Source organism: Rhinoraja longicauda, chromosome 13 (genome assembly GCF_053455715.1).
Source record: "Rhinoraja longicauda isolate Sanriku21f chromosome 13, sRhiLon1.1, whole genome shotgun sequence".
NCBI lineage: Eukaryota > Metazoa > Chordata > Chondrichthyes > Rajiformes > Arhynchobatidae > Rhinoraja > Rhinoraja longicauda.
This window is the reverse complement of record NC_135965.1, coordinates 22,535,510-22,559,956: the sequence shown is the minus strand read 5'-3', so window position 1 is coordinate 22,559,956 and position 24,447 is coordinate 22,535,510. Positions and strand designations below refer to the sequence as shown.

General features: G+C 49.2%; 2 protein-coding genes across 6 annotated transcripts in view; one reads left to right on the top strand and one right to left on the bottom strand.

Moving 5' to 3' along the window:
- The window catches only part of LOC144599540 (organic solute transporter subunit alpha), a 30,961-nt gene extending 28,926 nt beyond the window's left edge, over positions 1-2,035 (top strand). Inside the window, exon 9 of the mRNA XM_078410553.1 lies at positions 360-2,035. Coding sequence (XP_078266679.1) covers positions 360-547 — 188 coding nt within the window. The 3' untranslated portion in view covers positions 548-2,035. The remainder of the gene's footprint in view (positions 1-359) is intronic.
- pcyt1aa (phosphate cytidylyltransferase 1A, choline a) lies at positions 1,952-23,586 on the bottom strand. Of its 5 annotated transcripts, XM_078410551.1 has the most exons (11): positions 23,469-23,584; positions 17,515-17,643; positions 16,527-16,630; positions 14,440-14,571; positions 13,153-13,252; positions 12,619-12,735; positions 9,740-9,891; positions 9,117-9,195; positions 8,285-8,427; positions 7,414-7,602; positions 1,952-6,485 (listed from the first exon to the last, which is right to left on the bottom strand). In XM_078410551.1, exons 4-11 carry the CDS (start codon positions 14,557-14,559, stop codon positions 6,288-6,290), a joined length of 1,098 nt encoding a protein of 365 aa, XP_078266677.1. In that variant the 5' UTR covers positions 14,560-14,571; positions 16,527-16,630; positions 17,515-17,643; positions 23,469-23,584; the 3' UTR covers positions 1,952-6,287. The 5 variants fall into 5 exon arrangements, with proteins under 5 accessions (XP_078266677.1, XP_078266676.1, XP_078266678.1 ...); XM_078410550.1 differs by lacking the exon at positions 17,515-17,643 and having other exon boundaries at positions 23,469-23,586; XM_078410552.1 differs by lacking the exons at positions 17,515-17,643; positions 23,469-23,584 and adding an exon at positions 20,412-20,432.
- Positions 23,587-24,447: the final 861 nt, after the last annotated feature.

The following is a 24,447-nucleotide window of genomic DNA, read 5'->3' as shown; positions in this document are numbered from 1 at the left end:
GGCCACTGTGTCCCCTTCTACCTACATTCCTTCCTCTAGCTTCACAATTCGCAATTCTTCCATTTTTACACTTTCCGTCTTTTCATCTCTGGCCTTTGTACTACCATCTGCCCATCAACCCCCCCCCCCCTCACCTGTATCCACCTATCACTCGCCAGGCTTTGTCCGCCTCTCCTCTCTCCCAACTGTCGCCCCCCCCCACTAACAATCAGTCTAGTGACGAAGGGTCCAGACCCTAAATGTCACCTATGAACACGCCACATTCTCCAGAGATGCTACCTGACCTGCTGAGCTACTCCAGCACTGTGTCTTGTTTTGTCAACCAGCATCTGCAGTTCCTTGTTTCTTACGCTCCACAGAAATGAACAACCAGCTATTGATTATTGAGATGTTCTTTGTCGGTGTCCTGACGCAGATTTCCTACAGGAAGAGGGATGACCGACCGGGACACCGGCCTGTCGGTGAGGTCCAGCAGATCGACAGAGAATGTGAACAACCAGTCATCGCCGACCAACAGGCTGATCACTCCAGCGTCTCCCACATATAAACACAGACCACTAACATAACTACTTGAATTAAAATGTGAGATTTTGCATGGCTTAAAAAGGTGTCGACTATGCTCCGAGTGGCAGCACTCTGATACAGGTGGAATATCACAGGGTCCAAAGCCATGTTAAACAGCCCCCAGGATCGAGCAAGGCTTACATACTCCAGATCAAAGGTGTTCCAAAGTGACCGGTACTTTTGTCCCAGAGTTGCTGCCTTAGTGCCAAACACGCAGGTTCAATCCTGACTACGGGTGTTGTCTATGCGGAGATGTGTTCTCCCTGTGACCACATAGGTTTCCTCTGGTGTCCTCCCATGTCCCAAATACACGCATCGGCCCTCTGTAAATTGCCTCTAGTGCGTAGGGAGTGGATGAGAAAGTGGGATAACACAGAACCAGTGTGAACGGATGGTCGTCATGTACTCGATGGGCCAAAGGCCCTGTTTCCATGCTGTATCTCTCAACTGAACTAAACGTCCTGTTTCTGTGCCACTTTATCTCTCGAACAGCACCCCGGTGTATCTCTAAAACTAAATCGATAGCTAACAATAGGCACAAAAAGCTGGATTAACTCAGTGGGACAGACAGCATCTCTGGAGAGAAGGAACGGGTGACGTTTCGGGTCGAGACCCTTCTTCAGACCCAAAACATCTCCTCCACCCAACGTCGTCACCCATTCCTTCTCTCCAGAGAAGCTGCCTGTGCCGCTGAGTTACTCGAGCTTTTTGTATCTATTCGGTTTAAACCAGCATCTGCAGTACCTTCCTACACATTCAATGTAAAACTCCCCTGCTCAGCACAGAAATCTGTTTCCACTTTCCTTCATTTTAGTCTCTATTACATGGTGCCTATTTTGCTCAACAGCTAATGGTACATTGGCCTTTGCACAGCACCAGGCCCTTCAGCCCATCACGTTCATGCTGAATTAATCACTGACTTCAGCAGACCATGTGCCACACTCTTAATCGATGGGTCGATGGTGGGGAGAGTTTGGAGCTTCAAACTCCTGGGCGTCACCGTCTCGGATACCATAAATCCGGGAGATCGGGGACAGTTGCTTCCCAGCTGTAATCAGGCAACTGAACCATTCTAACACCAACTAGAGAGCAGTCCTGACCTACCTTCTACCTCATTGGAGACCCTTGGACTATCTTTACTCGGGCTTGACTTTGCAGTAAACGTTATTCCCTTTATCCTGTATCTGTACATGGCTTGATTGTAATAATGTATAGTCTTTCCGTTGATTGGATGACATGCAACAAAAAAGCTGTTCACTGTACCTCGAGAGGTACACGTGACTATAATAAACTAAACTAGATCGCCATTCTCCGAGAATGACAAACTCATCGGAAAAGCAGGGGAGACAACTCACACACTGGCTTGATGCAAGAGAAAGCAGGCGAGAGGCAGAACGTTATAACACTGTGGTTTAATCAGACAATTTCCCACTGTTTAACAGCCGCGTGTTGATTAAAAGATCAGCATAGAATCCACTTATCGACAACATGCAACTTTAAAAAATACCTCAAACCCACAATCTTTGCATTTCAATCTTTTGTCTGTTTTTTTTTTTGAAGTTGAATCTTCCCCCTCTAAATTAGATAACAAAATTTGATGAGAAGTCTTAACAATTGTAAAAAGGCATACGTTTTTTTAAAAACGTGGTTTCCCTTAAAGCGATCCACAAGGCTGGCCCTAGAAACAGAGGTTGGCCATTGCATAAACTACACTTTACACTGCGGCACTGACTCCCGTCCCCCTCACTTGGTGCTGAGGAGGTGGATTGTAGTTTGGGACTGATTTCACTGTCTACAGTTAGACCACCGACTTCTCCCCCCCCCCCCCCCCCCCCCACATCGTACGCCCCAACACTGCTTACAGACTTGCCCCCCCTCCACCCGAGAGTCCGTGAGGTGGGACAGAAGGTTTTCCCGTTGGCGAATAGGCTGCACACTGGTTGTGATGAGATGGCTTCCCAGTTGCAAGCTTTCCGCTGGGAAGTCCGAGGTCCATCAGCGATTCCACCCTCCCTGCGGCCAGGGATTTGGTGCAGTTACCAAGCAACTTGCCGCTGGACCAAACCAGCCCCGAGAGGGACTTGGACCGCTGGTGGCTGGGTCCAGCTCTTGGCAGCCTGACGGGTAGCTGCGAGCAGGTGGCAGTGTAGGGGAATGTACCTGGGGACGGGATACACAGGAGGCAGGGACACTCGCCACCTGCAACGTAACTACACTCCGCTTGCCAAGAGCACAACAGCGGCAGTACTCCAAAGCTACACACAGTGTTGGAGTAATGCAGCGGGTCTGGCAGCATCTCTGGAGAACATGCACAGATACACAGTGCTGGAGTAACGCAGCGGGTCAGGCAGCATCTCTGGAGAATGTGGAAGGGTCATGTTTCGGGTCGGGACCCGTCTTCAGATTAATTGTAGGGAGGGGTGGGGGGGGGGAGGGAGTAAGCTGGGGGCAGGACAAACTGCGAGTGATAGGTGGATAAAGGTGAAGAGAGGTTTTTCCATAGGCAGATGGTTGGGAGAAAGGTCAGAGGTAAAAGCAGGTGTGTGACAGGTTGAAGAGGTGTGAAAGGATACAAAGTGCTGGAGTAACTCAGCGGGACAGGCAGCATCTCTGGAAAACATGGATAAATGACGTTTCAGGTTGGGACCATTCTTCAGATGCTGCCTGTCCCGCTGAGTATCTCCAGCACTCTGTGTTCTTTATGTAGAAACAAGGAAACACATGAGGCAATACTCCACTGGTTGCAAAATGTTTTGTAACGTCCCCTGGCTGTGCGGTCATGACACTTGATTTACAGCACCAGGCAGGAATGAGCCACTGCACACCACACATACACCAGTGTTACTGTGCAGGACTGAATAACACCGTGATAACGCAGCTCTGCTTTACAGTACAGATTTGTTTAAAAACTCTTTAAAAAAAAAAATTGTTTTAAAAAGCAGTCTGGGACCTCGACAAAATCTTGAGCAGTCAAAAATAAACAGGAGCGCAGGGTAACAGCATCAACATCCCACAGCTCGTGAGGGGACAGCCCACAGCCAGCCCAGCTGTGATGTATGGGGACATGAGCAACTGCAGATGCTGGAATCTTCAGCAAAACACAAAGTGCTGGAGGAACTCAGTGGGTCAGGCAGCATGTGTGGAGGCACATGGAGCGGCGACGTTTCGGGTCGGGACCCTTCTTTAGACAGATGGAATAGATGAGGGGGAGAAAGCTGGAAAAGAGATGTGGGGATGGGGCAAAGCCTGGCAGGTGATAGGTGGATACATGTGAGTGATGGGGGTGATTGGAAGATGGGTGAAGTAAGTGACAAAGGCAGGTGAAATTGTCCACCTATCACTTGCCAGGCCTTGCCCCAACCCCACCTCTGTTTTCCTGCTTTCTCCCTCCTACTCCATTAGTCTGAAGGGTCCCAACCCAAAACGCCATCTGTCCATTCCCTCTACAGATGCTGCCTGACCTGCTGAGTTCCTCTAGCACTTTGTGTTTGGCTCAGTGTCTTAACAGGCAGTCGATTTCTACACTGAGATGATTAACTCTGACATTTGTCCATTTGAGATTTAACTTGTTGGAGATTTAAGATTTGTTCAGAAGAGAGAAACAAGAGTTTGCAATTTGTTTGCAAGAGATTACAGTTTCAGTTGGCACCTGTCAATCACACTGAAACACCAGAGGCACAGAGCGGGCAGGTGAACACATACAAGATGTTCTGATTCTGTGTCTCCTTCCACTTTCTTTATAACGCTGAAAACTCACGTTGTGGGAGATGGAAGTGGAGTTCCCTTTAATTATCAGCCTGCCAACACCGGCCTCGCCTGCAAACACCAGCAGCAAATGGAGACACAAGGAACCGCCAACGGTGGAATCTTGAGCGAAACACAAAGTGCTGGAGGAACTCAGCGGGTCAGGCAGTATCTGTGGAGGGAAATGAGTCTGTGAAGGGTCGCGAGCCGAAACATCGCTGGTCCATTCCCCGCTACAGATGCTGCCTGAGCCGCCGGGTTCCCCCAGCACTTTGTGTTTTCCAGCATCTGCAGTTCCTTGAGCCTCTATTTGTTGCTGGTGTTTGCAGGCGAGGCCGGTGTTGGCAGGCTGATAATTAAAGGGAACTCCACTTCCATCTCCCACAACGTGAGTTTTCAGCGTTATAAATAATGTGTATAACCTGTAAACAAAAGCTTACAAAATGGTGGAGTAACTCAGCGGGTCAGGCAGCACCTGGTGAAAAAGGATGGGTGACATTTCGGGTCGGGTCCCTTCTTCAGACATTTTAGCAGTCTGTAGGACCCAAAATGTCACTTATCCATGTTCTCCTGAGAAGCTGCCTGACCTGCTGAGTTACTCCAGCACTTTGTGTCCTTTTGTGCATTAATCAGCATCTGCAGTTACTTGTTTCTATGACTTTTAAGCAAAATACTCTCATCCTCTTTTGCGTATCCTCTGGATCAACTTGCAATGTCCGGGATATTAAGCTGCAAGTTTCCAGGGGGTATTTTGATGCAGCATTATTCACAGGATCATAGGTTTCCTTAAATATACAAGAGGCACGCGTTCAAATGACTCCTGTGTTTTCCAAGTGTAAACCAGCTTGATTTTCTCACTCGTGTGTCAGAGTATAATGCAGAGAGCATTAAGTAGCTGAATCACTCAAACCGGTGGGCTTATTTCACAGAGATGGAACCCAGCTCCCACTGTGCTCTGGCCCCACAAAGCACTAACTCCGTGGGTCAGCTCTGGCCCTGCATTACACTGACCACCCTGCCCTGGGGACCAACAGCCAGCAGGGCACCTGCTCCACACTGCACTGCCCACCGACACACCCTTGAGCAATGACTCGCCGGGGAAGGAGTCATGACGGGCGTGGAGGAGAGAGTGTCAGGGGGAAGTCTGCCCTTCGGCCCACCGAGTCTGCGCCAACCAGTGACCATCCCTTGCACTAGCACTATCCTACACACGAGGGACAGTTTTACAATGTTATAGAAGCCAATTAACATACAAACCCGCATGGGCACGTCTTTGGAGTGAGAGTGGAAACCTACACAGTCACAGGGAGAATGACTCCGTACAAATGATGCAGGTGGTCAGGATGGAACCCGGGTGTCTGGCGCTGTGGGGCAGCAACTCTACCTCTGTGCCACTGTAACTCTACCTCTGCGCCACTATTTTTTATGAAATAGCGGAATCTGAAATGTTATGAAATCTTGAGGAGCAGGCTATAGGTATGGATCAATCCTTCCATTAGAGGGCAACAGGGCACACTGCTGGATTGTCTGAACTTTCCACCTGTATTGGGTTGAAAGGAATGGGTCCCACCCTCTCCTCCCAAGACACACACAAGCCCTGGTCTGCTGAGCTTCGTGGCACAAGGCTTATGTATCTGAGAAAGCTGTTTTACCCAGCGATCATTTCGAGTTTTCTTTTTAATTGGTTTAACATGCAAAAACGGAAAAAAAAAAGTTTGCATAGTTTGTTTTTTAGAGCTGTTTCCCTGCGAGAAATTGTTGATTTTCTTTTTTAAAGGTTCTAATTCCCGAGCGCAGCTTGTCCTCGTTTGTTCTGCCCTTCGCCCTGGGCGTGAGGCAACGCTTGCCCCAGCGTTGGCCGCCGACAGACGGAGCCGAGGGCAAGGGGGGGGGGGGGGGGCTCGGGGGAGGGGGCCGCCAAGACTCTGGGGAGGAAGGAGGAGAGACAGAGACGGAGACGGAGAGGGAGTGCAGCACCTTCACTCGGTGTCGTCGTCGCTGGTATCGTAGCCGGTCGCGTCCAAGTCCGGTTTGGGCGAGCTGGGCGGGGAGGTCTTGGAGAAGGGCCAGCGGAAGGAGGGCGAAGGAGATCGCTCCCGGGTCGGACTGCTGCTCGGGCTCTGCTTCGGAGTAATGGCCTGCAGCATGCGGCCTTTCCCTTCTTTCAGCATGTGCTTCTATAGTTCCGGGAGAAGAGGGGAACAGGGAATGACATTTTAAAAATAACTGCAAGGTGTGTGAATCACCCACAGAGAACTTTCATAGAACAGTGCAGACACACAGTGCTAGAGTAACCCAGCATCTCCAGAGACCATGGGTAGGTGAAGTTTCGGGTCAGGACCCTGCTGCAGACTGATTCTGAAGATTCTTGTAGGGTTTGACATGGTAGATGTGGAGATGGTTTCCCTGTCTGTAGTATCAGGGGCAAAGGGGTTAGTCATAAATTAGGAAGTTGACCATTCAGGATAGAAATTAGATCATGTTTTTTCCCCATCCAGAATGGGTGAAATCAATGTAAAGGAATCTGAAAGAAATTCACTAACCAGGGGGTCCCTTCGATGAGAACACCCAAAGCAGCGGCAGGTAGAGTTGAGGAGTAAAAAGCCGAGATAGAATGGATGTGGATGTTTGCACTAGTGCGTGCGAGAGGCTAGGACCAGTGGGCACAGCCTCAGAATAAAAGGACGCACCTTTAGAAAGGAGATGGAGGAATTTCTTTCGCCAGAGGGTGGTGAATCTGCGGAATTCATTGCCACAGACGGCAGTGAAGGCCAAGTCATTCGGTATTTTTAAAGCAGAGATTGACAGGTTCTTGATTAGCAAGGGCGACAAAGGTTACGGGGTGAAGGCGAGAGAATGGGGTTGAAGGGGAAAAGTAGATCAACATGATTGAATGGTGGAGCAAACTCAATGGGCCAAATGGCCAAATTCTGCTCCTGCTCTGCCTTATGGTATTATGAGGGGACTTGAGGGAGGTGGGGTGAGTGCAGGGACGTGGGGTGAGTGCAGGGATGTGGTGCTGAAGGAAAGCATCGATGTGATAGATGGCATGGCCTCCCCCTGCTTCCCTTTACATTCTCTCCTGTTGACCGCGGACATGCTCACCAAGGCTCCCTCGGGTCCAAACATCTCCAAGAAGTTCCCGATGAATTCCCTCGACTTCTCTTCCCATTTTTGAATCAGGTCGATGCTCTTCTCCTCAACTTTCTGCACAAACTCCTTTGATTTTTCCTCCACGTTCTTGACTTTCTGTTTGACCTTGTCGACCCGCTCCTGCAGGTTGTACTTCTTTTCCTGGGAAAGGGTGTAAACGGGGTGAACAGTGAGCGTGCAAATGGTAGCGAAGAACCAGTGTGCAAAGTGTAGTGCACGGTGAGTGTACAAAAGGCAGTGCAGTGAGTGTACAAAAGACACTGTGAACCAAGTGTACAAAGGTAGTGCACAGTGAGTGTATGAAAGGCAGTGTACTGCAAGTGTACAAAAGAGAGGGAACTGTGAGAGTGCAAAAGGTAGTGCATAATGAGCATGCAAAATGTAGCGAACAACTAGCGTGCAAAAAGTAGGGAGCAGCGAGTGAGAAAATAGTAGTGAATGGGGAGTGTGCAAAACAGTGTACTGTGGGTGTGTAAAAGGCAGTATACATTGCCTGTGCAAAGGGAAATAGCAACTGCACAAATGATAGTGAACAATGGCTGTGCAAAGGATAGTGGGCAGTGAGTGTGTGAATGGTTATGATCAGTGAATGTGCACAGCTTTGTCCAGCCAGCCTAGCTCATCCCCTCATGATTTTATACACCTCTATAAGACTTCCTCTGGCAGTTTCTTGTATGTACCCTCCACCCTCTGTGTGAAAAAGTGGCATCTATAAACTAAACAAATAGTGATTTCTCATCAAACGTTCGCATTATATGCAATCTGCGGTTTGTAAAGACACGCTGCAGCAGAACTACGCTGACTGATCATTGGCGACACTTACGTTTATAAAGCTGACGTTCAGTTCTTTGGCGGTGTAGCCACGCTGCAGGTTCCGCCGCACATACACGTCATAATCCCGCACAATCCTCGTAATTATGTCCGACGTCGAGATCCCTTCGGTTCTTTGTGTTGGAGCAAACATACCTACAGGTCACACACAGTGCAGGCAGTTACACCATCACTGATCATACAGGTCACACACAGTGCAGAGGAAGTTACACCTTCACTGAGCCTTAAAACAGTCCCTGTAATTATCAGAATGAAAAAGCTTCCATTTAAAGCTTCTAATAATAACACCAATAATAACCCACTGATGCAGCATAGTGGCACAGCGACAGAGTTGCTGCCTTACAGCGCCCTGGGTTTGATCCTGACTTCGGGTGCTGTCTGTACGGAGTTTGTATGTTCTCCCTGTGACCGCGTGGGTTTTCTCCGGGTGTTGCGGTTTCCTCCCACACTGCAAGGATGAACAGGTTCGTAGGCTAATTGGTTTCGGTATAATTATAAATTGTTCCTGGTGTGTGTGATAGTGCCAGTGTATGTGTGGGTTGACCGCTGGTCGGCGTGGACTCGGTGGGCCCATGGGCCTGTTTCTATGCTGTATCTCTAAAGTCTAAATGAAAAAGCTTCGATTTAAAGCTTCTAATAATAATAAGAAGAAGAATAATAATAATAATAATACATCAATAATCCAATTCAGCTAACAACTAAACACTCAGGTGGTTGGCTGTGTGGTAAGGGGAGGGTATGACTTGCCACAATGGTCTGATTTTTTGACACAGCCTGATGGGCTGATACAGGATCCAGTCCTGAAACGCTGCCGATCCACCTACCAGCATCTTTGATGTGCTTGTAAATATCATCACTCCCTGCAGAGGAATAGGGGATATCATCGTGAGCTACAAAGTCAATCTGAAACAGAAAGGAATCTAGATATTAAAACAACAATGATACGTAGAAGCATTTCTTGGAGATTTGGACCATCTACACTCTTACGGCTCTCAGGCCTTTGCCTCATAACATCAGAGATCCAGGTTCGATCCTGACTATGGGTGACTACGAGTTTGTACATTCTCCCTGGGACTGCGTGGGTTTTCTCCGGGTGCTCTGGTTTCATCTCACATTCCAAAGAGGTGCAGGTTTGTAGGTTAGTTGACTTCGCTAAGTAGTGTAAATTGTCCCGAGTGTGTAGGATAGAACTAGTGTCCGGGTGATCGCGGGTCGGCGCGGACCCGGTGGGCAGAAGAGCCTGTTTCCGTGCTGCACCTCAGATTGCGGCAACAATTTAGGTTTGTGAAAGGACTCCCAATTGCTCTCACTTTCTGCATGCGTTCAAACTTCAATCCAATTTTTTAGACTCTGATCCCAGCCCAAACAGCAGAAAGGGTTTTTCTTGATCAGCGCACTGCTGTGTGGTGTATGCTTCCTATAGTAGGCAGCAGATGCAGCAACTTACCCTGTGCATTTCTAGGAACTCGGGCGACAGTGACCAGGGTGCGTTTTGTACCAACTCGTCAACGTAGCGGCAATGTCTGACCGCGTCGTACCTCTCCGCCTCGTTCATCACAGTGAACCCTTTGAATTGGTGGGTCAGGTCATCGTTACACACTGCAAGGACAAACGGACACCCCGTTATTTGCCTCAGACTTCCATTTAAACTGAACATCCCCCCCTCCCCGTCCAGAAAGCTATAACATCTATTGAAATCAAATTTGGAGAGTCATACATGACAAAATTGCAGAGAACTGTGGATGCAGCCCAATCCATCACACCGAACAGACTCCCCACTGTCGATTCCATCTACACTTCACGCTGCCTTAGAAAAGCAATCAACACAATCAAAAACCTGTCCCACCCCTGGTCATTCCTTCTTCTCACTGCTCCCGTTGGGCAGAAGATACAGAAGCTTGAAATCGCGCACCACCTGACTCAGGAACAGCTTCTTCCCCTCTGTTATCAGGCTTCTGAACAGTGTTCCCATAATAGACAATAGGTGCAGGAGGAGGCCATTCACCCCTTCGAGCCAGCACCGACATTCAATGTGATCATGGCTGATCATTCACAATCAGTACCCCGTTCCTGCCTTCTCCCCATACCTCCTATCATTAAGAGCTCTATCTTACTCTCTCTTGAAAGCATCCAGAGAATTGGCCTCCACTGCCTTCTGAGGAAGAGAATTAAACAGATTTACAACTCTCTGACTGAAAAGGTTTTTCCTCATCTCCGTTTTAAATGGCCTACCCCTTATTCTTAAACTGTAGCCCCTGGTTCTGGACTCCCCCAACATTGGGAACATGTTTCCTGCCTCTAACGTGTCTAATCCCTTAATCGATATATTAAAACTCTCGTTTGTTTGTTTGTTTGTTTGTTCCTGAACTACAGCCAAAACAGTACACGATAGCGTGACAATTTTAGGTCCACCTTACACAACGTTGTCCCTTTGGTGCTAATGGAAGAAGTTTCATTGAAATTGGTGTTATATTTTTAAAGTTATTCACATTTTAAAGTTTAAATCTATCTCCTAGGGAGGGAGGGGGAAGGAGAGAGGGAGGGAGGGTGGGGAGGAGGAAGGATAAGGAGGGTTGAAGGGGATGGAGTGGGGGGGAGGGGAAGGGGGGAGGGGTGGAAGGAGGGAGGGGAGGGGGTGCTACACCAATGCAGGAGAGGTTTAGGCCCAATGGGTCCACTTGGTCTAGTAATCTTATATGTTTCAATAAGATCCCCTCTCATCCTTCTAAATTCCAGCGTACACAGGCCTAGTCGCTCCAGTCTTTCAACAGCTAGGTTACCGTCCAATTCAACTCTGCCCCATTGCAGACTTTGGACTTTGTCTGCGGCACTGATGCGCTACAATGCTGAGAACTATATTCTGCACTCTGTATCTTCCCCTTTGCTCTACCTATTGTACTTGAGTTTGACTTGAATGTGTTGATGTGTAGTATTATCTGATCTGATTGGATGGCATGCAAAACACGGCCTGACACAGTACCTCGGTACACTTGAAAATAATAAAGCTAAACCTAGTACAGAAACAGGCCCTTCAGCCCACTGTCCATACTGACCATGACCCACCCATTTAAACATTACAATTTTTGTATCACTCTGCTGTTTTGCACTTGTCATTATATTTATCACTACCGTATGTTTACGGTTTACTTTGTGAGCTTCATCCGAACAAGGAATGGCAACAGAGGGTGGCGCAGCGGTAGAGTTGCTGCCTTACAGCACTTGCAGCGCCGGAGACCCGAGTTCGATCCCGACTACGGGTGCTGTCTGTAGGGACTTTGTACGTTCTCCCCGTCACCGTGTGGGGTTTCTCCGAGATCTTCGGTTTTCTCCCACACTCCAGACATACAGGTTTATAGATTAATTGGCTTGGTGTATGTGTAAATTGTCCCTAGTGTACGTTGGATAGTGCTAGTGTGTGGGGATCGCAGGTCGGCGTGGACTCGGTGGGCCAAAAGGCCTGTTACTGCGCTGTATCTATAAACTAAAAAGGAATGTCAGGACAATAAACCAGTCTGAATCTGAATAAACAAACGAGGCAGACACAGGGACTGCAGATGGCAGCAGGGAGGAGGGGGACTGAGGGGTGGGACTGAGGAGGAGGACTGAGGAGGGGGACTGAGGGGTGGGACTGAGGAGGGGGACAAGTCTGTGATTAGTGTTGGCTGCTTCTCTGAGGCAGCACAAGGTGCAGATGGATTTTAGCACCACCAGTGTAGACAGTTAGCGAGGCGACAAGATCATCATCTGCTTTTGTGAAGTTAGATAAAGATTAACCTCAGTACACTGGTGATTGCTCCCTCCTCTTCAAAGCACATGTTGTGCGATCTTTTACATCTAGATTAAAAGGCACACAGAGGACTGCTTAAAAACGGTGCTTCCCCTAGAGCTGCACTCGTTACATGAAGATTAATAATGCTCAGAGGCTGTAAACCTGAAACTAAAATAGACAATGCTGGAAACACTCGGCCGGTCAGGCAGCATCTGTGGAAAGAGAATCAGTGTTAATGTTCTCATAGAAGTCTCCGGCATGGAAGGTTAACACTGTTTCTCTTTCCTGTAGAAACAACAAACTTCAGATGCAGACTTCACAAAAGGACACAAAGCCGCTGGAATAACTCATCGGGTCAGGCAGCATCTCTGGAGAACAGGGATGGGTGATACTTTAATCTGAAGGAGGGTCCTGACCTGAAACATCGCCTACCCATGTTCTCAGATATGCTGCCTGACCCGCTGAGTTACTCCAGCACTTTGCATATTTTTTCACGTAAAATGTAAGCTCAGTAGATATGCACAAACTCCCAGGCACACTGACGACTCATTCCTTACCTCCCACTATTAGGTACGTGTTGGGGAAAAGGCTCTTGGCCTGCATCAGTGCCCGCGCATGCCCCGAGTGAAAGAGATCGAAGATACCGTCAGCGTAAACGCGAACCGGGCGATCTGCTGAAAGAGGAAGATACCTTTTCACATCACAACATCAAACGAGCTCTGCAAACTTATTAATTCATTCCTGAAACACCCGCAAATAGCTAAATAGTCGTCTTCAGTGCAATGTCATTCATTCAATGGCATCGTAGGGTGAAAGGATCAAAGGGAAAGGACAAGCTGGAAAGGGTGTAGAGAAGATTTACGAGGAATGTTGCCAGGACTTGAGGGCCTGAGCTATGGCGAGAGGTTGTACAGGCTAGGACTTAATCCTTCAAGAAGGGGCATAGCCCAGCACTGAATGCAGTTCTCCAGATGGGGACTGACCTGTGCTTTGTAATTAGCCCCCTTAAACTCCCTTAGACTCATTGGCCTTAACTTCATGATTGAAGGAGGTCAATAGCCGCACACAACCTCAATTGTTTCTGTACTCACAGGGAGTCCCAATCTTCGCCTCTTCAAACGTCACACGTTTATACGGCTTGTCACCCATCACTCCATTCTCATTTGCAAAGGGAGCCGGCATAGAAAGAGTCTGGAATGAAGAGGAACATTGGTCGAGCGTGAGTGAGAAAGGACTCAGGTTAGTGGGAGGCCTCTACTGCAGGCACTACCACAGAATAACTGCTGCCCAGAGTCACTGCCATTAATTATTTTCTTTGGAGCTGCAGAAACCCAGACTTTGCTGAAACCGATGCAGGGCACAGAATCACCGAGAGGTGAGGTGCCATCAACATTCTGCACTCCGCGTCTTCCCCTGCACTCTACCTATTGTACTTGAGTTTGTCTTGATTGTATTTATGTATGGTTTTATCTGATTCATAAGAGGTTATCTCGCACACACTGGACGGCATGCAAAACAAAGCTTTTCACTGTACCTTGGTACAGGTAACAATAATAAACTCACGTGAAGGATTGGATGGGATTAAAGGGAAATTGCACAACACAAAGGGAAGCAAGGAACAGAAGGTGGCAAAGGATCAAGATAGTTCGGAAGATGTAATTAGGAAGGATAATTATAAAGTAGCAAGGAGCAGTTGGGCCAAGTGGCTTGTTTTGGGCAAGACAGCATCTAGATGGTCCATTCATAAGCTGGGCTACTGCCCAATTCACCTCTGCCCCATTGCAGACATTGGACATTGTCTCTGGAACCGATGCGCTACAATACTGAGAACTATATTCTGCACTCTGTATCTTCCCCTTTGACTATTTATTGTTTTTGAGTGACGACTTTTAGGGATGCATCATGGAAACAGGGCGTTGAGCCCACTGATCCCATGCTGAATGATCACCCGTTCCGTGCTAGTTCCATGTTATCCCACCTATTCATCTACTTCTTACACACTAGGGGGGGGGGGGGTTTAGGCCAATTAACCTACAAACTTGCATGTGTTGGGAATGTGGGAGGAAACCAGAGCATCCGGAGGAAACCCACGCAGTCACAGGAAGAACATGCAAACTCCACACAGTCAGAGCCCGAGGGTGGGATCGAACCCGGTTCTCTGGCGCTGTGAGGTAGCAGTTCTACCAGCTGCACCACCGTGCAGCTGGTAGTTATGTATGGTATAACAGATCTGTTTGGATAGCATGCAAAACAAAGTTTTTCACTGTACCTCGGTACATGTGACAATAATAAACCAAAACGAATAAATGGAGCCATGATCCTTTTGGGCTTTGAACAACGACCCTCCCACCAGATCATAAGTACCCGATCACTCTCACCACACTCACAGGTCGTAGGATTTTCACTGGGATGGCATCATCGTCTATGGTGCCATTGGAGCCTGTGTCGTCTTTCCTCCTCTTCCGGGAGTTTGACTTGGCTGCAATCTGCATGTCCATCTCATCAGGCGACTGCAGTGGGCAAAAGAAGAATGAAAACAAATGTACATCTGTGTCAGAAATATCAATTGTGAAGGCTGCAGATTTTAGAACAAGGTTATAAAGAATCAGATGTTGCATTCTAAAAAATCACAGCAGGGGCGGCAGAGTGGCACAGAGTTCACGTTGCTGCCTTACACTGCCAGAGTTCCATCCTGACTACGGGTGCTGCCTGTGCGGAGTTCGTACCTTCTCCCTACGACCGCGTGGGTTTCCCTCGGGTGCTCCAGTTTCCTCCCACATCCCAATGACGTGCGGGGTTTGTAGGTTAATTGACGTTTGTAAATTGTCCTTAGTGTGGGGGGTAGAGCTAGTGTACAGGGGATCGATCGCTGGTCACAAATGTCAGAAATGTAAATTCAAAAAAGCTGCAGGTTTTCGAATAAGATTATAAAGATCAGATTGGATCTCTGCAGAAGCGAATGTTCTACTCAAATATTTTAATCAGGCACACATATGTACAGATAAGAACGCACGCAAGAATGCACATGTCCACACACCGGCCTGGCTCTCAACTGCAAGTGCAAACCTCTAAAGGTCACTGGACGGTAAACTAATCTAGTTACAACTTAAAAGCTTGGCCAACCTTTCTCTGAACGTGTAATGAGTAGTCTAGGAGTTTCAGCATGGACTTAGAATCAATCCCTATGATCCACACGTAAGTCATCGCCTTATCTATAAACTCCAAGCGAGTAATGTAACAGGAAGCATCGGCCAAAATGAAAGATCCTACTGAATCACACTTCCCACTTTCAGATCTGCAGCCATGCAGGTTTGGTTCACATGGCATAGAGAATTATCACATTTCAAATGCTTTTGCAGCATTGGCGTTTCGGAGGTACAGCAATGAATTTGTGCACAGTGATGTCACACTCATATCAGGAAATGAACCAGCATCTGTTTTTTTGTGATAATTTCTGAGGTTGAAACTTGCCCCAGAACTGAGGTGGCACAACAGTAGAGCTGCTGCCTTACAGCTCCAGAGACTCCTGACTATGGGTGCTGCCTGTTAGGAGTTTGCCTGTTCTCACTGTGGGTTTTCTCCAGGTGCTCTGGTTGCCTCCCACACTCCAAAGAAGTACAGGTTTGTAGGTTAATTGACTTTGGTACAATTGTAAATTGGCCCGAGTGTGTGCAGGATAGTGTCGGTGTACGGAGCGATCGCTGGTCAGCGCGGATTCGGTGGGTCGTGTTTCCGTGCTATATCTCTAAAATCTAAAGAGAGATAGCGAGCCCTAAATATCCTCATCCAAACGTCAGCAACACAGACGCATTCCTTCAGCACTGCAGTGTCAGCCTAGGTTACCAGATAGGTTCTTTGGAGAGACACCAAAGTCCCACAATGAAGTCAGAGTGGTACAGCATGGAAACAGACTCTGCGGCCTACCAATGCAGTGCTAACCATGCCAAGTGCCCATTAACCCTATGCTGAAGGTAGACACAAAATGCTAGAGTAACTAAGTGTAAGAAAATAACTGCAGATGCTGGTACAAATCGAAGGTATTTATTTCACAAAATGCTGGAGTAACTCAGCAGGTCAGGCAGCATCTCAGGAGAGAGGCAGCATCTCTGGGTGACGTTTCGGGTCGAGACCCTTCTTCAGGCTGACTAAGTGGATCAGGCAGAATCTCCAGAGAAAAGGAATAGGTGATGTTTCGGGTCAGAACACTTCTTCACACTGTAAGATAGTGGTGGGGGAGGGGGTGGGGAAGGGAGGCAGGGGTGATGGTGGTGGGGGGGGGGAGACAAGAAAAGGCCAGAACAAATCACTGCCTGATGACCTCAAGTAAGATGGAGTCCATAACGGCCCACTGTTGGCTGGGGAAGATGTGCTAACGAGAGGGATAAAAGAGTCCAAACTGTAGAACTAGCAGGATGACTAGGGTGGGGGAGATGGTGGGAGAGCAGTCGGTGAGCATTTCTCTTACCTGTGAAGCGTTCGAGGATGACTTCAACCCAGGTCCGACTGGAAAAACCTCTTCAGCATAAAGGCACAGCAAAGCAGGACCACACACACAGCTCAAAGTCTCAGCTGCAGAAATGAGAAAAGGTTACACAGTGAGACATCATCTCCTGAGCTTGATGGTCATTTTCAAACCCATCTACGCCCTCTCTCGTTCACTTTAATTTCTAATCCCCGTACCCTTCCACAGGCTATATTCTATATTCTGTTATTTATCTCTTTGCTCTACCTGTTGTACGTGTGTAGGGGGTGTGGAGAGGGGGTGGGGAGAGGGGGTGGGGAGAGGGGGTGGGGAGAGGGAGGGGGGGGGTGGGGAGAGGGGGGGTGGGGAGAGGGGGGGTGGGGAGAGGGGGGTGGGGAGAGGGGGGGGGTGGGGAGAGGGGGGGGGTGGGGAGAGGGGGGGGGTGGGGAGAGGGGGGGTGGGGAGAGGGGGGGTGGGGAGAGGGGGGGTGGGGAGAGGGGGGGGGGTGGGGAGAGGGGGGGTGGGGAGAGGGGGGGTGGGGAGAGGGGGGTGGGGAGAGGGAGGGGGGGAGAGGGAGGGGGGGTGGGGAGAGGGGGGGTGGGGAGAGGGGGGGTGGGGAGAGGGGGGTGGGGAGAGGGGGGGTGGGGAGAGGGGGGGTGGGGAGAGGGGGGGTGGGGAGAGGGGGGGTGGGGAGAGGGGGGGTGGGGAGAGGGGGGGTGGGGAGAGGGGGGGTGGGGAGAGGGGGGGTGGGGAGAGGGGGGGTGGGGAGAGGCTGCTGCACCAATGCAGGAGAGGTTTGGTCCCAACAGGTCCACTTGGTCTAGTGTGCCATTAAAAACATCATTGAACCACTCCTTTAACCATCCATAGGCTGTTATTGGTGGCTGTATTATGGTTCCTAACCCCCCCCCCCCTCCCCTCGTTCCCTTGAACACAACATTCCTGCTTGTGGGGGAGCCTTGTACTGTCCAAGAGAGTGTCTTTCAAATACCTGGAAGCAAGGAACTGCAGATGGCGAGAAAGACATTTAAAGTCCTGGAATAGCTCAGCGGGTCAGGCAGCTTTGTGTCTTTCAGGTATCTCCACAAACATTGTAGCACACCAGTTCCCGAGAAAAAGTCTAATATCCGCAATGAGATAGAGAATTGGACAGCAGCCTAGCTTATGAAAGCATGACGTGTAAGTTAGTACAACCACTCACTCCTACTCCTTTTATAGCTGCCTGACTCATCTTACATGAATGTAGAGGGAAAGAGTTACAGGACCTGGCCTTGAACAAAGTTTCACATCTGTCACTTCCTGACTTCCTTTGCGCGATGTCAGTTTCTGCTTTTCCGAGTCAAGTTGGAAGATTAAGGATTTTAACTCCTTATCCAGAAACTAGAGCCAGTGTCAGAACACTTAACAGCAGCACTGAGGGGACACAGTGCTATTGCAGCAACTTTAGACTTTAAAGATATAGTGCAGAAACAGGCCCTTCGGCCCACCGAGTCCACGCTGACCAGCAATCATCCCATACACTAACACTATCCTACACACTAGGGACAATTTACAATCTTGGCAAAGTCAATTAACCTATAAACCTGCACGTATTTGGAGTGTGGGAGGAAACCGGAACAGGGAGAATGTACAAACGCCATACAGACAGCACCCGTAGTCGGGATCGAACCCGGATCTCTGATGCCGTAATGCAGCAACTATACTGCTGCGATACTGTGCCACCCTAACTATTTACTCAGTTTGATTTAATTGCATTTACATACAGTATTACAGTATATGACATGATTGGATATCTTTAATCGGGCTTTATTAGACTTTATTTTTTACTAAACATTATACCCTTCATCCTTTGTCTGTACACTGTGAACTGCTTGATTATAATTATGTAGTTTTTCCGCTGACTGGAAAGCATGCACCAAAAAGTTTTTCACTATACCTCGGTACATGTGAAAACAATAAACTTTAGAGTTCAGTTTATTGATACAGCATGGAAACAGGTTCAACGGCCCACCGAGTCCACGCTGACCATTGATCACCTATTCATACTGGTTCTATGTCATCCCATTTCCTCATCTACTCCCTGCGCACTAGGGGTAATTTACAGAGACAATTAACTGACAAACCTGCTTGTCTTTGGGATGTGGAAGGAAATCAGAGCACCCGGAGGAAACCCGGACACAGGGAGAAAGTGCAAACTCCGCAGACAGCACCCAAGGTCAGGATCGAACCTGGGTCTCTGGTGCTGTGAAGCAACAGCTTTACCAGCTGCGCCACCCTGCCACCCCAGATAGCATGCAGAAAGATAGACAGTCAGAGTCTTTTTCCCAGCATGGAAAAATCAAAGATTAGAGGACATAGCTTTAAGCTGAGAGGGGCAAAGTTTAAGGGGCAAGTTGATTTACATATAAGGTGGTGGAGGCCTGGAACGAGCTGATGGGGGCAGATACCATAGTGATGTTTGAAACACTTTTGGATCGGCACATGGATAAGCAGGGAATGGAGCGATATGGGCAGGTAGATGGGCAATGGTCTTGGCATGGTATTCCGGACAGATGTATTCCAAAACAAAGCTTTTCACTGTGTCTCAGTTCACATGACAATAATAAACCTAAACGTTCCAAACCACTCCACAGATTCCTCCAACAAGGGGACGGATGTGTGAAATGTTTGAGAGGAGAATATTAAAGACAATATTAAAGGATCTGTTTGCACCAACATTACACTCAAGACGCTGACCCTGTCCATGTGTAAACAGGTCCGCAAAGCACAAGGCTGCCACTTTAAAGAGGGAAGAGCAGGAAACTCCTCAAACAATTCCATCTCCTGTCTGATCCATACCTGCTTTGCTGGCTACGATGTTCCCTCATCTGCTTTCACCCAAACCACTGCAACTGAACAAAAATGAAAGGCCACGAAACACAACACCCCACACACAAAAACATCCCCCTTCTCCAAGGGAAAGAAAATGCATCTTGCAACACAATTGTTGTGTGGATTTGACACTTGTACTCCCCCAGGACCTGGTGCAAATCATCATGTGCTCTGTGAAGTGTGGAATCTTTTACAAACACAACAAGCCCCTGAGATCCAGCAAACAACAAACCTCTGCAAGGACACGGTGCACATAACCTGCTGTTGTTCACAACACATAAAGGACCCACTGAACAGATTATTTCACAAGCACCACACTGCCCAGTGACTCCTTCAAATGAAAGCTCATCCACGACGTTCTTGCGCAAACATTTCTCGCGACACAGTGACACAAATTAAAAAGTTCGGAGAAACAAAGAGCTGCAGATGTGGGTTTAGAAAAAAATACACAAAATGCTGGAGTTGCTCAGCAGACCAGGCAGCATCTCCAAAGAACGTGAATAGGCCACATTTTCGTTCGGGTCCCTTAAGTAACTCAGCAGTCAGGCAAGAGTCCCGATCTAAAACATCACCTATTCAGGTTGGAAGAAGGGTACCAACCAGAAACATCAACCTATCCATATTGAGGGAAGAATTGCGACCCGAAACGTCTCCTATCCACATTGGAAGAAGAGTCTCAACCCAAAATGTCAACCTATTCATGTTGGAAGAAGGTCCCAAACTGAGACGCCATCCATCTATGTTCTCCAGAGATGACGTAATAAAAAGGAACTGCAGATGCTTCTCCAAAGTTGCTGCCTGACCCGCAGAGTCACTCCAGCACTTTGTGTCCATTTTTTTAAAAAAGTACAGAATAAGTTTTCAACAGCACAGGGTATCAAAAGAAATTGGGAAGGGGTTGGAAATGTTGGCCTTGCTTGCAACTTTCCCCATCTCAGGAACACAGAATGAATGAAGTAATAATAGAAATATCAATTGAATACCCTGCAGAATACAGCCAAAAGCCAATTAACTTACAACTCAGTCAAGATGTGCCACACACGAAGAGTGGAGAAGACTGAGACTGCCACACAGAAGATCTGGTCTCACTCGCAACCTTTAAAAGAAACCTTTGCCATCCAACCTCGCTCCCCCTGTGAGCTCATGAATGGAGCCTAGCGATTGTGGGCAGAGACTTACATGATGTCACAGGGACAAGCATTGCGCACTCAGTATCTGCCCCTAGAAGGGCAACTGCAGAAAACAAGCTTTCTGTTAACCACAGATAAACACAAAATGCTGGAGTAACTCAGCGGGTCGTGCAGCATCTCTGGAGAAAAAGGATATGTTTCGGGTCGGGATCCTGAGTTACTCCAGCACTTTGATATAACCAGCATCTGCAGTTCTTAGTTTCCATGTTTCAGGCGGAAATTGCTCGCAAGATGAGAATATACTGCCCGATCTTAGTTTAGTTTAGTTTATTATTGTCATGTATGCTGAGGTAAGTCAAAAGCTTTTGTTTGCGTGCTATCCAGTCAAAGGAACAACTATACATGATTACAATCGAGATGTCCATACTGTAAAGGATACACTATTTAGTGCAACAAAATAACTTAATTCACCACATTGCGATGAGAAGGGAGATTCAGGATTTAGTGATGGTAAAGGGATGTTGTCATGGCTTTAGTTAAGTGGAGTTCAGTTTAGAGATATAGCGTGGAAACAGGCCCTTCGGACCACTGAGTCCGCACTGACCAGCGATCACCCTGTACACTAGTTTTATCCTACGCATTAGGGACAATTTTACAGAAGCCAATTAACCTACAAACCCGCATGTCTTTGGAAAGTAGGAGGAAACCTGAGAACCCAAGGGAAAACCCACGCGATCATGCGGAGAACGCACAAACTCCGCACAGACAGCACCAGTGTTCAGGATCAAACCCAGGTCTCCAACACTAAGGCAGCAACTCTACTGCTGCACCACTGTGCCGCCTTTCAAGTCCAAGTCGAGGTGATATGGCACTTGAAGTGAAAGTGGTGTTCGCATCTCAGCGGTAGTGGTTACAGGTTTGGGAGATTTAGTGTAGAGATACAGCTGAGTGCTCGCTGACCATCGATCAATTGTTCACACTTGTTATTATGTGGGATGCTGGACGAGTAACTACAGCTGGTGCCACATACTGTTGCCATGTGGTGGAGGTATTGAGTGGGGTGGATGGGATGATGATCAAACGGATTGCTTCACCCTGGACAGTGTCGAGAGTCTTGAGTTGTTGGTGCTGCACTCACCTCGGCAGGTTCCATCCTGACTCATGGCTTGGAGGAGGGAGGGAGAGGGGAGGTGGAGGGGAGGGGGAGGGGGGATCAAGTTGTGACAATGGAAGGAAATTGGGGGGGTGGTGAGGGTGATCAGGGAGGAAGGGGATGAGTGACTGGATCAGTAATGGGTAGAATGGGAGAGGGCGAGAGGAGAAGACACAAGACATGGGAGGGGTTCAATGAAGGCGTGGAGGGCCGATGAGGACGATTAGGTTAGCAGGATCAAAGAGAGGAAGAGGACAAAAGCCGGGGTGAGGGGCAGGGGGAGGGAGGGAGAGAGAGACGAGCTGTGAGAGGAGAGGAGTTGAGGAGCGGAGGGTCGATGAGGGAAATGGGACACACAAAAGGGGCTGATGGAAGGGAGTGGGGTCAGAGGGAGGACAGACGAGGGGATGAGGGAGAGGGAGGTCAGTGAGAGACACTGAAGGGGACATGGGGGTGGGGCATGAGGGGTTCAGCATGTGATAAAGGTGTGAGGGAAGGTCAGTGTGGGGGTCACTGTGAGGTCAGTGTGGGGTCACAGTATTGAGCTGAGGAGGGGGTGAATGAATGGAAAGGGTGATATGGAAAGGAGCAAGGGAGAGGAGGGTCAATGAGGGTCAGCGGGTCACAGGTGGGTCAGTGAGGGGATCACAGGGAGTCAGTGAGAAGGACAGGGGCATTGGTGAGGGGCACAATGAGGGAGGGGAGAAAGGATTGGTGACGTTGTCACAGAGGACTAGTGAGAGGGACACGGGCCAGAGGACTAGTGAGAGGGTGACGAGGAGCTGCAGCGGGAGAATGAGGGAAACAGTGAGGGAAAGGGAAGAGTGAGAGGACACAGGGGGTTTAGTCATAGGGTCAGTAATGGATTACACAGGGGTCAGTGATGGGATCAGAGTGGTGGTGTACTGATAGGGTCACAGCGGGGTCGGTAATGAGCTCACAGAGGGTCGGTGATGGAGTCACAGCGGGGGTCAATGTGGGGGTCAGGAGGAGAGGAGGAGAGGGTCAATGAGTAGAAGGGGAGGCATACAGTAAGTGGGAATGTGAGGGAGAGGATCGGTGAGGGTGAGGGGGTCGGGGTGAGGGTCAAAGAGGGGAAGGAGAGACAGAAGAGGGACTGAGTGGGGGAGAGTGTGTCATGGAAGGGGGTCAGTGAGGGTCACAGGGGGTCAGTGAGGGGTGACAGTGAGGGAGGGGTGTGGAGAGGGTCGATGAGGGGAAGGGAAGACCTACAAGGGGCTGAGTGTGTCAGTGAGGGGTGAGGGAGGGGGTTGATGAGGGGAAGGGGAGCCATGTGAGGGGCTGAGTGTGTCAATGAGGGGTGACAGTGAGGGGTGGGTGATGAGGGAGGGGTGAGTGAGGGGTGACAGTGAGCTGTGAGGGTGGGCTGACAGTGAGGGTGGGGTTAGGGAGGGTGATGAGAGTGAGGGGTGACAGTGAGGGGTGACAGTGAGGGGTGACAGTGAGGGGTGACAGTGAGGGATGACAGTGAGGGGTGGGTGGAGTGAGGGGTGAGGGAGGGTGAGTGTGAGGTGAGTGAGGGGTGAGGGAGGGATGACAGTGAGGGATGAGGGACGGATGACAGTGAGGGTGGGGTTAGGGAGGGTGAGTGAGGGGTGAGGAGAGGGTCGATGAGGGGAAGGGGAGCCATGTGAGGGGCTGAGTGTGTCAGTGAGGGGTGACAGTCAGTGAGTGAGGGAGGGTGCCGCACAGGGAGGTGAGTGGGGTACGGCAGTGAGGAGGGGGGGGGGGGGTGTGAGTGGGATTGGGGGCCCGGCCCCAGACGCTCACCTGTCTCTTTCTCTCTCTCTCTCCCCCCCCCTCTCACGGGCCTGCACCGGATTGGCGGCCGGACGCTGCCCGAACCGGAATTGTCCCGGGAGCGCGGAGCACCGGGTGCCGCACAATGGTTCCGGGGCCCAAACAATGGTTCCGGCCCCTCTGCCAGTCCCCCGCCTGTCCAGCGGCCCCGCAGCCCGGCCTCCCCTCCCCAAGCAGCAGCCCGCCCTCGCTGCCTCACAGTCAGCTCTCAAACTGGATATTCAGGTTTACGTTTATTATTTTCAAATGTACATCTGCTATCCAAACAGACCAGTTATTACTACACAGACAGACCAGATATGAAACGTATAAGATTATTAAGGGGTTGGACACGTTAGAGGCAGGAAACATGTTCCCAATGTTGGGGGAGTCCAGAACCAGGGGCCACAGTTTAAGAATAAGGGGTAGGCCATTTAGAACGGAGATGAGGAAAAACTTTTTCAGTCAAAGAGTTGTGAATCTGTGGAATTCTCTGCCTCAGAAGGCAGTGGAGGCCAGTTCTCTGAATGCATTCAAGAGGGAGCTAGATAGAGCTCTTAATGATAGCGGAGTCAGGGGGTATGGGGAGAAGGCAGGAACGGGGTACTGATTTTAGATTTAGATTTAGATTCTACAGCGCGGATGATTGTGGATGATCAGCCATGATCACATTGAATGGTGGTGCTGGCTCAAAGGGCCGAATGGCCTACTCCTGCACCTTTTGTCTACACATCAATTCAATCAAGTCAAACTCAAGTACCAATACTTAGAGAAAAGGGTGCAGAATATAGTTCTCAGCAATATAGCGCATCAGTTCCAGAGACAAAGTCCAACGTCCGCAATGGGGCAGAGGTGAATCGGACAGTACCCTAGCTTATGGACCGTTCAGAAGCCTGAGAACAGAGGGGAAGAAGCTGTTCCTGAGTCTGCATATGTTTGCTTTCAAGCTTCTGGGCTGCTGCCGAATGGT

Bases quoted from the DNA above. Each gene is read 5' to 3' on its own strand.
- pcyt1aa (XM_078410550.1), bottom strand. From the start codon at position 14,559: ATGGACATGCAGATTGCAGCCAAGTCAAACTCCCGGAAGAGGAGGAAA. The intron at 12,736-13,152 runs GTGAGTACAGAA...TTCCTCTTTCAG, and splicing joins GGCGAAGATTGGGACTCCCT to CAGATCGCCCGGTTCGCGTT. The intron at 6,486-7,413 runs GTGAGCATGTCC...CCGGAACTATAG, and splicing joins TTGGACCCGAGGGAGCCTTG to AAGCACATGCTGAAAGAAGG.